The sequence below is a fragment of the Trichoderma gamsii genome, assembly GCF_001481775.2.
Source record: "Trichoderma gamsii strain T6085 chromosome Unknown Scaffold_2.2, whole genome shotgun sequence".
In the NCBI taxonomy this organism is placed as follows: domain Eukaryota; kingdom Fungi; phylum Ascomycota; class Sordariomycetes; order Hypocreales; family Hypocreaceae; genus Trichoderma; species Trichoderma gamsii.
In genome coordinates this window covers 499033-511076 of record NW_020171339.1, presented here as the reverse complement: position 1 = coordinate 511076, position 12044 = coordinate 499033, and the positions used below count along the sequence as shown (strand labels likewise).

The window sequence follows — 12044 nt, the reverse complement described above, 5'->3', positions numbered from 1 at the left end:
TGTACCTGGCCATGCGTATATCCAAGTGTTCTAGAATGTGACAACTATTACTGATTTCCAAGCGAGGAGAGAAGAAGAGAGGTCAAACAAAGCAAGAGTCGCCATATTCCATCTTTCCACATTACATTTTCAAAAAGTCCATTTCTATATGTGTTCCATGATCCTAGAAATAAAAGAAGAGGATCAACAGATTTTAGTGTTACATCGTGATATATATAGGAATATATATAGTATTATTACAATGTCAAAAGACTTGCTCTTCAAGTCCTCTCAACATAGCCCGACCTAGCCACACTGTTCGCAAACAAGTCGCGGCACCTCACCTTGCTCTCCAGTCTCGCGCACAGCAAGAAAGCACCACTCAGTTTCCGGTGCAGACTATACGTCTCCTCAGGCGGTGGAGCTAATCGTTCGTGAAGCATGACTGGGATGAGTGCCTTCACTCGCTCTGTGATGGTCTGGTCCTTGAAGTCGTAAACCTCGGGGGCTGAGTCCAGGAACGGCTCCGCCAGCGTAAGCACCGATTGGATGTGAGCGTCCAGCATCGTCCTGCTCTCGTGGCCTGTCAGGTAGCCCAAACCTTCCGAAAACCTCTTCACACCCTCTCGATCAGACCGTGAGGCAGACTCAAGCAGTCGCACGTACTGCGAGATGAATTCTTCCGGAAACTCCCGAGAAGCGCCAAAGTCGAGGAGCTCAAGCTTGTTCGTTGCGGCGTTGTAGAGGAAGTTGGTCCAGTTGGGGTCCGTCTGCATAAACTTGAACTCTGTAATCTCCCGTAAGCAGAGTCGAAGAATCTGCGTACCGATCCAATCACGCTGCTCTTGAGTAAACGAGTTTACCCTTGTCACGCCAATGCCGTCGAGAAAGTCCATGGTCAAGACTTGCTTGCCAGAAGCTTCTGGGTACACGTCCGGGGCTTCGAAAACGTCTTCTTCGCCTCGAAGGAGCTGCTTGTAACGGTTGGCGCATTCCGCCTCGCGTAAATAGTCGCATTCCCACCCCAGCTCCAACCTAGCATTGTCAATTGTCTTATTTAAATAGAGGCCCTTGGGAAGTAGTTTCGTGGCCGTGAGCAAGATGCCAAGATTGTCTAGATCAGAATTGATAGAATCTGCCACGCCAGGAAACTGAATCTTGACCGCCACTCGCTTCCCGTTCGATTTGAGAACGGCTTTGTGTACCTGGCCTATTGACGCGGCGGCAATTGGCTTCTCTTCAAATTCACTGAATAGGTCCCGCCACTCAGACCCGAGATTGCTAGCCAGAACCCGGTCCCGCTGCCATGCCGGCATGTAGTCAGCTCGGTCCTGAACCCGTTGGAGCACTTCCTGAAGAGGGGCCGGTAGCATTTTCGAATCCTGGAAGCTCATCATTTGGCCTAGCTTCAACGCAGCACCCCTCATGCGAGATAGCTTTGCGACCAATCTCTCCATGTTGCCGCCGCTGAGTAGCACGGATCCTTCACCACCACCTCCAAAGGCCCTGTTCATGCTCTCTGTCACGGCTCCGCCCAGCATTCCGGCTGCTAGGCCGCCATAGTTTAGTATTCGACTAAATCGGGTGGCCGGTACTTTTGATTCCCGTAGTTGATAAGTGTGCACGTTTGTTTGTGGTGTTTCAGGAAGAACTGATGCTTTCACGGTTTCAACCATTTCCTGATCTACCTTGCTAGCGTCTGAACGCTCCTTTTCGATAGAAACGGGCTCCGTCGCGGGCTGTGGTTCAGGTGGCGCACTATTTGGCCCCGACACTGCAGGATCTAAAGATTCTGGTTGCTGTACATCCGGCTGCTGAGACTTGCGCTCAATATCTTCAATGTTGCTATTCTTGGCTTCAGGAGCGGCTGGAGGCGTAGAAGCTGAAGCATCAATAGACTCAACGGGAGGAGAATGTGGTGGCGGCCAATGTCGCAGGGGATGCTCCTTCGCGGCGCCACCAGAAGAGGCCGTTGTCTGACTCTCTGCTTGTTTTCTCTGCTTGCGTAAGGAATCCAAGATCTGAGAGCCTCGTGTAGTATGAAAGATGTTGACGTCAACGCCTTCAGGTGCACCCAATTCCGCATTGAGCTCATCTTTAGTTGGTGGAGGGGCAGACGCCTGCTGCAGCCTTTGTCGAACGAAGTCGCTATCTGGACCTGAAGTCTTGAAAATAGGCTGCTCGCGGGGCTTGAAGTCCGTAGGCTTTGGCCTTTCAGGAGCCGTTGTAGATGGTGCCGCAGACTGTGAACTCTTCTTGCCAGTAGCCTCTGTGGCATTCACAAACTCGTTGTTTGTAGCCTCATTGCCACTATCTGGCTCCTTTCTCTTCTCCGTCGCTTCTGTCGTCACTGAATCCGTAGCAGCAGCGGCGGCGGCAGCATCCCGACTCCTCAGTATCGCCCCAACACTCGACGTCCTGCTATAGACATCGAGCTGCCGGCCGCGAAGAGCAACATGCTTGGATGCGACAGACCGGGAGGCGCTGAGCACTGCCGCCAGGTCAATCGCAAAATCCACAAAACCCATGTGGAACTGAGCAGCCGCAAATCACCGGACACGCATATAAAAGGGCCAAAAGCTGTCTTATGCAACTGTGAGCTTCAAGCTTCCCATGTGAAAAGGGCAGCTAAGTTTTAGCTGTCGTCAAAAATATGCAGTTAAGCGGGGCAGATGCTTGTTGCGAAAACTGTATGTCACCAGCAGCTGCAGAACGGTACCTCTGAGAAAACTTCATTCTACTCGCTGTTATGAGCATCCTGAATTGTGTTCTAAATTAAAATAATAGACAAACAAATAAATCATATTGATAATGTATATGTATCTCCAAATGTGTACCACGGCATGGTTTCTTGCGAATTTGCCTGTCCGGTAAAACTCCACGCTAATAATATGGGCTCAAAAAGAGCCTCAAGAACAATCCAAATTGATTTAAAAAAAATGCGGGTTCAAACCTTCCATCATTCTTTTCCCAAAAAAATAAGCATATCCAATGCGTGGTAGAATCTCTTTACAACAAGAATATCTCTTCCAAACAAAGAAAAATAAGAAGCGCATCACGTTGATTTGGGTGGCACTCTGCTGACGCTCTTCAAGAGCGAACTTTTTGGCTTCCTGGGCGTTGCTTGTCCAAAGGAATCTGCTGCCCTCCCTCTCATAGGCGTCGCCATCTTGCTCAATAATCTCTGGGCAGCCGGTGTTAGCCCTCCCAAAGTTTTGGGGCCGCTAGTGAATCTCGGCGTCTCCATTCTAGCAGCTTTTCCCGTGAATCCGTTTCGTTGAGACTCGCTTTTGGTTTTGGATATTCGCTCCACCATTCGTTCATGAAGAACCTCTCGCTTCCTCTGGTCTTGTATCTTGAAGGGGTTGTTTGCGTCTCCAGGCCCAAGGTTAATCGGTGCTGGAAGGCGTGTAGATGCAGTATCATTATCGTCGTCTTCATCGTCCACAAAGGCGTAGCCATTCACGCGAGGAGTTTCACCGCCTCCGATAACACTGGAGTCGGCGTCGTGTCGTCGCGGCCTGCCTGCAATCGCATCACGAACCGACGACATGGTTGGCGAAGGGGGTCTCTGTGGCACATGCGGTTGCGGCATCCTCGTGTTCTCATAGCTGATCGACCTCGGCGCCATGCGAGACAGCTCCTCCGTGCTTTCAGCAAGGGTTTTGACGCCATCCTCTAGGCCTTCCGGCTGAAACATTAAGCCATTCCGAGGGGCGACCTTCCAAGAATCAGGCTGTGCAGGTCGTTCATCATTGTCTTTAATTGCCAGCCGGTCTCTCTTGAATCCGTCATCGACAAGACTTCGCGTCTGTTCCAGTCTATCTGTGACCTCTTTCTGTTTGATCATCTGCTTAGATGGAAGCTTGTTGCCGCGCCAAAGCCAGGCGTACTTATCAGCCTTCTTCTGGTTTTGCTTGTCGATCAACTTGTAAAAGCTTTCGTTATCCTCGCTGGTGTAGGTAGCCTGAAACTTGGATAGGCTTAGATCAAAGCCTGGCCGCTGCTTATCTTGTGCAACGCTTGGTGCCATAGAGGCTGGCGTGTCGCCCACAAAGCTGGTAGGAGTCCTGTTGCCGTTTGTAGCGTTGAAAGATGGCGCTGAGGTTGATTTTCGGCCAGGCGTCATGACGTGGCGAAGCCTCTGGCCGGCGCTTGATATCCAGGCAGCGTCTTTCGACTCCATGGCGTCCAGGTACTCCTGCTGGATCTGCGTCTCTAATAGCCCCGGGAAGAAGTCTCTTGCGATGATCTGAGAGAGTGCCTCGGTGTAAGTATCCTCGTCCAGCACCTTCTTGGGTCTTCTGATCCTCTTTGCGCGAGGCGGAGGCGGCATCAGATCTGTGTCGGTCCTCTTGCGCACCAGGGCGTTCGAGGACCCGGCCGCGGAATCCATCGCTAGCCGTGAAGAAAGTAGAAATGCGACTCTGTCTGCTGTTTTCTATACGTGTCCGTGTCTTTAGTTTTTTTCTTCTCTTTTATTTTCCTTTGATGTAATTTGTCGGTGGTCTCCCTGTCTTGATAATGCAAGAGTAAGACGAGGTCCAAAGCGAGTCGTCCAAATCACGGGCAGAGCCGCTTTGTACTAGGCCGTTGGAAGCGATACTCCGGACTACTACCGTCGCAGCAGCAGGGCTGCATGTCACTCGCCCCACTCGCCACCACCTGTATGTACTTGAGGCTGCATTGTTGCATCTATCCGAGGCCAATGTCCAGGCGCTGCAAAAGCCACAGCTTTAGCTTAGGGCTGCCGCGCCTGGGAACACGCCGTTAGCAGGCGCTGGAAATATCCACAGGGCACATGGCAGCGGCAAAAGCACAGGCTTACAGGGGAGACGGGCCTATAAAACTAGCCTGCTTTTCTCCTCATCTAGACTCCATCTCTTCTAGCCCAATCCAGCGGTTTCGGCAACCCACTTCTGTTTTATCGGAATCTCTTTTAGGTGGTTTGGGCACTATTGCGAAAAGTCCAACCCGTTCGTTTTGTTCGGATCGTTCTCTACGTTAATGCGCTGTGATTGACGTGGGCCGATTGAAGAGAAAGAGCTGATTGACATTTGTTATACACGACATTTGCCGCAAATCCTCCGATTCTCAGCCCTGCGAACCTCCCCCACCAAGGTCTGGCGCACGCGATATCATATAATCCCGGCACAATATATTTCTTTTCTTTCTGCCTGCTCCAGTCCTAGGTATCCCGCTTTCACAATGTCGCAATCAGCCGTCGACCTCAAGAACCAGGGCAACAAGGCATTTGCTGCTGGAGATTGGCCCACAGCGATCAGTTTCTATGACAAGGCCATCGAGGCAGACGCTACCGAGCCCACATTCTTCACCAACAGAGCCCAGGTGCGTGACAACCCATCTTGGCCCGCTCTCTGGAACCATATGACTAACTGACTGCGATCTTGTCTTCTAGGCATATATCAAGACTGAAGCATACGGATATGCCATCGCCGACGCTACCAAGGCGATCGAGCTCAACCCGAAGCTGATCAAGGTACAAGCCCGCGAATACCAAATCCCACATGTAACAGGAGATGGGAGGCTAAGAACAATGGCCTTCGACATCTAGGCATACTTCCGCCGCGGCCTCGCCCGTACTGCGATCTTAAAACCGAAAGAAGCCATCGAAGACTTCAAAGAGTGCGTCCGGCTAGACCCCATCAACAAAGATGCGCGGCTCAAGCTGGAGGAGTGCAAGAAGATTGTGCGCCAGTTGGCCTTCTTCGCCGCCATTGAAATTGGAGATGAGCCCTCAGCTGCTGAAGGGCTTGACTTGGAATCCATGGCTCTTGAGGAGGGCTACGATGGAGCGGTGCTAGGAAATGAGATGACACAAGAATTTATCGATGACATGATCGAGAGGTTCAAGACTGGAAAGCTACTTGCCAAGAAATACGTCTATCAGATCCTTATTGCTGTCAAGAAAATCGTATATGATGAGGCCACCATGGTGGAGACGGAAATTCCCGAGGGCGTCGAACTCACCGTTTGTGGTGATACCCATGGTATGCAAGATTTGGTCAGTCTTACTGTTTTGAGATGCTAACATTTGTCGTACTCAGGCCAGTACTTTGATCTTATGGAACTGTTCCGACGAAACGGCCACCCATCAGATAAGCATTGGTACTTGTTCAACGGCGACTTTGTCGACAGAGGATCCTGGTCCACCGAGATTGCTCTATTACTCTACGCCTATAAGTGGCTGCGGCCCAAGAACTTCTTCTTGAACAGAGGAAACCACGAGACAGATGATATGAACAAGGTATACGGCTTCGAAGGCGAGTGCAAAGCCAAGTATAATGAGAGGTTAGCATCTCCCTTTCATGACTGAATTCCGAGGAGGAAAGTGTGCTGACAATCTTGCGCACAGAATTTTCAGGTTATTTTCCGAGAGTTTCTCTGCATTGGCCCTGGCGACATTAATTGGCTCCAAATATCTGGTTCTCCACGGCGGTCTGTTCTCTGATGATAAGGTCACATTAGACGACATTCGAAAGCTGAACCGACACTCGCAACGCCAACCTGGCCAAGCGGGTTTGATGATGGAGATGCTATGGACTGATCCTCAGGAGGAGCCCGGCCGGGGGCCCAGCAAGCGAGGAGTCGGCATGCAATTCGGACCAGACGTCACCAAGAGGTTTTGCGAGAACAACGGTTTGGAAGCTGTTATTCGAAGTCACGAAGTGCGCATGGATGGCTACGAAGTACAACACGACGGCAAATGTATCACGGGTGCGTTATGTCCTTTTGATTGACTATTCTTTGTTCATGTGACGGTAAAGCTAACGGTTGTGCTCTTCAGTCTTCTCTGCTCCGAGATACTGTGACTCAACGGAGAACAGGGGCGCTTACATCAACATCGGACCTGATTATAAGCTCCGATTTGAACAGTTTGATGCGGTACCACACCCGAACATTCGGCCGATGGTGAGCTTCCTTCACCCCTTTCTCTCCCATTCTCTCTTTCCCTCTCTCCTTCTTGCGATTGTTTCAATTGAGTCTAACGGGGTCTGCAGGCATATGCCCAAAACTCTCTCATGTCATCTCTAATGTAGAGTCTCTGGATTGCAGGCCAGGCGGAGGAAGAAGGATGTATATGAACTAGAGGCACATATTCACCCCTGCTTCTGGGTATCCAACAGATTATCAAAAACAGTAAAAAGTAAATTGAAGAATACGGCCAGGTAACAAAGCGGCACTTAGATATACCCTTTGCGATTAGGTACTTTAGGTTATGCAGCACCAATGCCTCAGTTATTATTCCACAACTGATCTTGTCCATGGCTTCCGACCATCATACCGAGCCAGTCGGAGCACTGTTTGATACGTAAAAGGCGCTTGACGCCTCCGTCGCTCGTACCTTTCCAGGCAGTAAGCGCGGCAGCAAATGGGCCAAGGTCATCTCGAGGTACCCGGATCCAGCACGCAGACTCCTCAACTTTTAGTATATCGAGAGAGATTGCAGAGCCCGTTATTCCGAGAAATTGGGTCAAAGCCGCTGTGCAATAAGATTTGACTTGAAGATTGTCCAGTTCAACACCCGCTCCAGGGGGGTCCGTCAAGAGCTCTAGATGGATGTATGAGAAGGATGGTGATTTGATGGTGCATGTGAGGAGCTCGTGAGATTTTTGCAACCTTGGTTTCTCGATTATTGATCTCTCGGCGTCTTGGCTCTTGACGTCGTCCATGTTTTAGGGCGTTTAAATGGAAAGAAAATATGGCATTTATAGAGTTTGGGGACTTGGCTGAAGGGTGAAAATCTAGGTTGCGTTTGTTGCATGTTTTTGGGATAGGTGCATGATTTCGTAGTGCTAGCTTAGGTGCGGCTCTCGAATAGGTAGCTGTGGCACCTCCAACAAAGAAGTAAATGGAATACAAAACATTTATTAAGAATTGAGAATAAAACTGGAAAACACTCAATACCTTGAACAATTCAAATCTCAATACTGGCGTTCTAGTACATGATATTTCGTCAGCCAAAGCTCTCGCCATCCGTGTATCCACGCCCGGAAGCAATTCCGCACTAGCGCTCCTCGAACGCCTTACCCTTTCCGCCAAACCAACTCCCGTCATCTAGCACTCTCAGCCTTGCCAATTCAAGACTCTTTCACCAACCTTCCATTCTCCATCCGCTCATCGCCACAGCCATGTCCAGCTTCGTCACCCCCGGCCAGCAGCGCTACATGCGCGCCTGCATGGTCTGTTCCATCGTCATGACATACAGCGTAAGCGTTTCCCACAAGGCCATGGAGCTCAACTCTCATGCCTTCTTCCAACTGCTTGACTAACCCGAATGCCGCGCCCGCCTGCGAATAGCGCTTCCGCGACGAAGGATGCCCCAACTGCGAAGAATTCTTGCACCTCATCGGCTCGCAGGACCAGATCGAGAGCTGCACGTCGCAGGTCTTTGAGGGCCTGATAACGCTGGCCAATCCCGCCAGGTCATGGGTCGCCAAGTGGCAGCGTTTGGACGGCTATGTGCCGGGCGTGTACGCGATCAAGGTCTCGGGCCAGCTCCCCGACGAGATTCGGTCATCACTGGAGGATGAGTATAGAATACAATACATTCCGTACGTCCATCTCCATCACGGCATACGACGACATGACACGACACGATATTCTTTCATTAGAGACGGCGCGAAAGAGAGGGTGAAATGGCTGACTTGATGATTCTAGGAGGGATGGCACGCAAACCGAAGCCGATGCTTAGACGAGCGAAGATGGACATTTGCAGCAGAATTTGGCTTATAATAAAGGAAAGGCGAATACGGCGTTTTGGTAATAGAAATGAGTTTGGAAAACCAAGATATAATATCCAAATTGTTTCTTCAGTCATTATGGTATCTATGGTAATGCTATATGCAAGCAAAAATATATCCGTTCCCATATACAATATATAACCGCTCTATCAAACGTAAAGTTAGTGAAAAACGCCGTCCAATATTCGCCTTCATCAACATGTATCGTGTCCGTTTTTTAATGATTCCTTTGCTTTTTGCCACTGGGCATTCCAAAACCAACTGAACCGCTTGGCCTTTTCCTTTCCATTTCCTCTTTCATAATCCTCTCGGCTTCGCTCATCTTCTTAGGCTGCTGTATTAAAGATGCCTTCTTCGACCCTGAAGCTAACGCGTTCTTCTTTGCTTGGACAAACACGTTTTTCGTCTGTGGCTTGTCACCAAGCTTTAATGATATTCCGCCGAAACCCCCTTTGCTCGCGACTGGCTTTGGCTGTTCGTTCGGGGCATCGGAATCTGCTTGCTCGACCTTGTCGGCGTCCTTTGACCCCTCTGGCTTCTCCTCAGGAGGTTTCTGGGCCTCTTCTGGCTTAGGTTTCGCACCAAATGACAGTTTGATTTTCTCTCCATCCTGCCTTTTGAGTTCTCTACCCTCTTGTTCCTCTTCTGCTTCTGCATCGCGTTTGCCGGCGGCTTGCTCAGCTCGTTTGATTTGTTCCCGAATCATGCGTTGCTCGATTTCTTCGTCTCCTTGATCTTGGGCTTCTTTCCTCCTCAAAGCCTCTTGTCGCCGCAGGGCGTCAGGGGAGTTATCGATCCAGCTGATGTGAAATCCCTTCTCGTTCTCTTCCACCCGACACATTCCCTCTCTCCCCAGGTATTTGGCAAACTCGGTCAGCGACGGCCATTTCGTCGCGTTCATGTGAATATGTTCTTTGTTGGCAATGTACTCTTGGTAAAACTGGTTGATCTGCACTTGCTTCTCTCCGTGGCCCGTCTTCAACAGCTGCAGGAAGTCCTTTAGGAACTCGTCGCTGTATTGGTTGATGTACTTTTTCGGATCTTCGCCGACGACGAGCATTTGGCGCACGTGGCCTTCGGACTGAGTATGCATCTTGAACCCATTGGCATCGCGGCACTGCTTTTCGCAGACTTGGCAGTACCATCTTAGACGTTGGAGACCCTTTGACTTGAGCCTGTTGCTCAAGTGCTTGGTCGAGCCAACCTCAGCTTTGGGCATGTTGAGATCTTGGCGTGGAGCCTACTGCCCTCGACAATTATGAGTTGGAATCGTAATCGGCTGCTTGAGCTCTTCGCGTTTCGTTTTTGCGATTGGACTGCAAGAAAACCAAAAGGTCGTAGAAGAGTGCGATGAGTGACGGTAGTTATCTCTAGCGCTCAGCCTTGCAGGGAAATAGAAAGCTAAATCTTATCGCCCCGTTATGAATCTGCTGCCGAGGCTTTTCCGAGTATATTACCTCAGCCTCATGGCAGTCAACAATAATTCCAATGATGCGAACTAGCGCTAGCAGCAGCTACATCAACACTACGCCTCTCAAGTCTCTTTGCACTCGCCACTTCAATCCTCTCTAGCATCTTCTTCGGCAACTAGAACGTTTAACATAGCCGCATACGATTTACGACAATCTCTCTGACCTGTTTTCACAATGTCTGAGCGTAAAGTCCTTCAGGTATGTATCCAATCATTGTGGCACGCATCTATCAAAGCATCACAGGCTTACCTTTCAAAAGAAATACTACCCTCCAGACTTCGACCCCAATGATATCAGTCGCCGTCGAGGGCCCAAAGCCGCCGGGCCGCGAATTCAAACCGTCCGACTCATGGCTCCGTTCTCCATGAAGTGCTTGAGCTGTGGTGAATACATCTACAAGGGGCGCAAGTTCAACTCTCGCAAAGAGATCCGACCGGACGAAAAATATCTAGGCATTCAGATCCTATTCTTCCACATTAAATGCACAAGATGTAGCGCCGAAATCACTTTCCGAACGGATCCCCGAAACACAGACTATGCGATGGTCAAAGGCGCCATGCGATCGTTTGAGCCGTGGAGAAACAGAGAATTAGCTGAGGAGTCGGTGGAGGAAAGGCTTGACAGGCTAGAACGAGAAGAGGCCGAGGCCGCCGGCGAGGAAGAGAAAAATGCAATGGAAGACCTTGAAGCGAAGAACGCCGATGCCAGACGCGAAATGGCAGCAGCCGATGCCCTCGATGAAATAAGACAAAGAAACGCAAGGATACATCGATCTGAAAAGGAAGGGACTGACTTTGCGGACACTATCGTTCGTTCTGAAGATGAGGAGCGGGAACGGCAAGAGAGAGAGGACGACGAAGCCGCCAAGGCGGCTTTTGCGGCAGCCAAACGGCTAGGCAACTCTACTCTTGATAGCATAGGCGAGGCGGAAGAGACGGCCGTTGAAGTCGCTGAACCTCCGACTCTGACCAATGGCGACAGCACGGCAGAGAAGGCAGCAACGTCACTGGATACGCGCATAGCGAAAACTTCGATATCCGCCCCATCACAGCCGCCCTCTTTCAAGAGAGTGGTGAAGAAAAAGAAGGACCATGCTGCATTGCTTGGTATAAAGAAGAAGCCATCTTTAGTATAAGGGTTAAAAGGGCTTGTTTGAAATCAAGGAGTTTTGGCGCTCATTGTGTGTCTTGGGAATTATGGCTCATGGAAATTTATAATTACTTATTAATGTTGGTTTACTTTATGACGATATGAACATAGGCGATATCAATGCCAACCAAGAAGCAAGAAGTACCATCGTTGCGTTTTACTTGCATCATATTGCTTTAGCGACCAACATGCACTGTCACAAAATGCGAATCCCAGATAGAATATGTTGTAATAGTAAATTTGAGTGAACATTTAATGATGATGAGACCAATTTAATCCCAACATGCATCAGCTGCTATTATCATGTACGTGCAGCTCTTGTTAACCTCTGATATATACACCGAGTCAAACCCGTTCAAATGAAATCCAACCTATTAGCCCTGTAAATCCTCCCAACGCCATGCGTGTATCATTGTAGTCGTAAAAACAGAAGAATGCTATAAAACAAAACGAGCGACGGGAACAGTCAGTGGCTCAGGTCGGCTCGCCATCGGAACGACGCGAGTATTGCTTTTTGCTATGATTGTTGTAGTAGAAGTCGTGTTTGGTTGTCATGTTCGGTGATTAGGCTTGCTAGTCTGCCAATCTTATTGTTGCGGATGAAGATCCCAGTCGAGTGACTATGGAGCTAAATGTTGTGGCACGCATCTCGCTTCCAAAACACTCGCTAGAAGGCGAG

At 49.8% G+C, this 12044-nt stretch overlaps 6 protein-coding genes across 6 annotated transcripts; 2 read left to right on the top strand and 4 right to left on the bottom strand.

The window, feature by feature from the left end:
* Positions 1 to 260: 260 nt before the first annotated feature.
* Positions 261 to 2507, bottom strand: TGAM01_v200694 (Atypical/ABC1/ABC1-A protein kinase; the record flags this gene model as incomplete). The annotated part of the gene is made up of 1 exon (XM_018807497.1): positions 261 to 2507. The coding sequence occupies one exon, from the start codon at positions 2505 to 2507 to the stop codon at positions 261 to 263; it is 2247 nt and encodes a 748-aa protein (XP_018659307.1).
* A 527-nt stretch (positions 2508 to 3034) lies between these two features.
* TGAM01_v200693 (hypothetical protein) lies at positions 3035 to 4375 on the bottom strand (the record flags this gene model as incomplete). Its single annotated transcript, XM_018807498.1, has 1 exon — positions 3035 to 4375. The coding sequence occupies one exon, from the start codon at positions 4373 to 4375 to the stop codon at positions 3035 to 3037; it is 1341 nt and encodes a 446-aa protein (XP_018659308.1).
* Positions 4376 to 5187: 812 nt separating this feature from the next.
* TGAM01_v200690 (protein phosphatase 5) lies at positions 5188 to 8695 on the top strand (the record flags this gene model as incomplete). The annotated part of the gene is made up of 10 exons (XM_024548605.1): positions 5188 to 5328; positions 5399 to 5509; positions 5555 to 5990; positions 6048 to 6291; positions 6356 to 6717; positions 6788 to 6993; positions 7320 to 7393; positions 8087 to 8210; positions 8302 to 8555; positions 8662 to 8695. The coding sequence occupies 10 exons, from the start codon at positions 5188 to 5190 to the stop codon at positions 8693 to 8695; spliced, it is 1986 nt and encodes a 661-aa protein (XP_024406616.1).
* TGAM01_v200692 (hypothetical protein) lies at positions 7236 to 7673 on the bottom strand (the record flags this gene model as incomplete). Its single annotated transcript, XM_024548606.1, has 1 exon — positions 7236 to 7673. The coding sequence occupies one exon, from the start codon at positions 7671 to 7673 to the stop codon at positions 7236 to 7238; it is 438 nt and encodes a 145-aa protein (XP_024406617.1).
* A 266-nt stretch (positions 8696 to 8961) lies between the features above and the next one.
* On the bottom strand, positions 8962 to 9963 carry TGAM01_v200691 (hypothetical protein; the record flags this gene model as incomplete). The annotated part of the gene is made up of 1 exon (XM_018807501.1): positions 8962 to 9963. One exon carries the CDS (start codon positions 9961 to 9963, stop codon positions 8962 to 8964), a length of 1002 nt encoding a protein of 333 aa, XP_018659311.1.
* A 427-nt stretch (positions 9964 to 10390) lies between these two features.
* Positions 10391 to 11351, top strand: TGAM01_v200689 (hypothetical protein; the record flags this gene model as incomplete). The annotated part of the gene is made up of 2 exons (XM_018807502.1): positions 10391 to 10414; positions 10476 to 11351. The coding sequence occupies 2 exons, from the start codon at positions 10391 to 10393 to the stop codon at positions 11349 to 11351; spliced, it is 900 nt and encodes a 299-aa protein (XP_018659312.1).
* Positions 11352 to 12044: the final 693 nt, after the last annotated feature.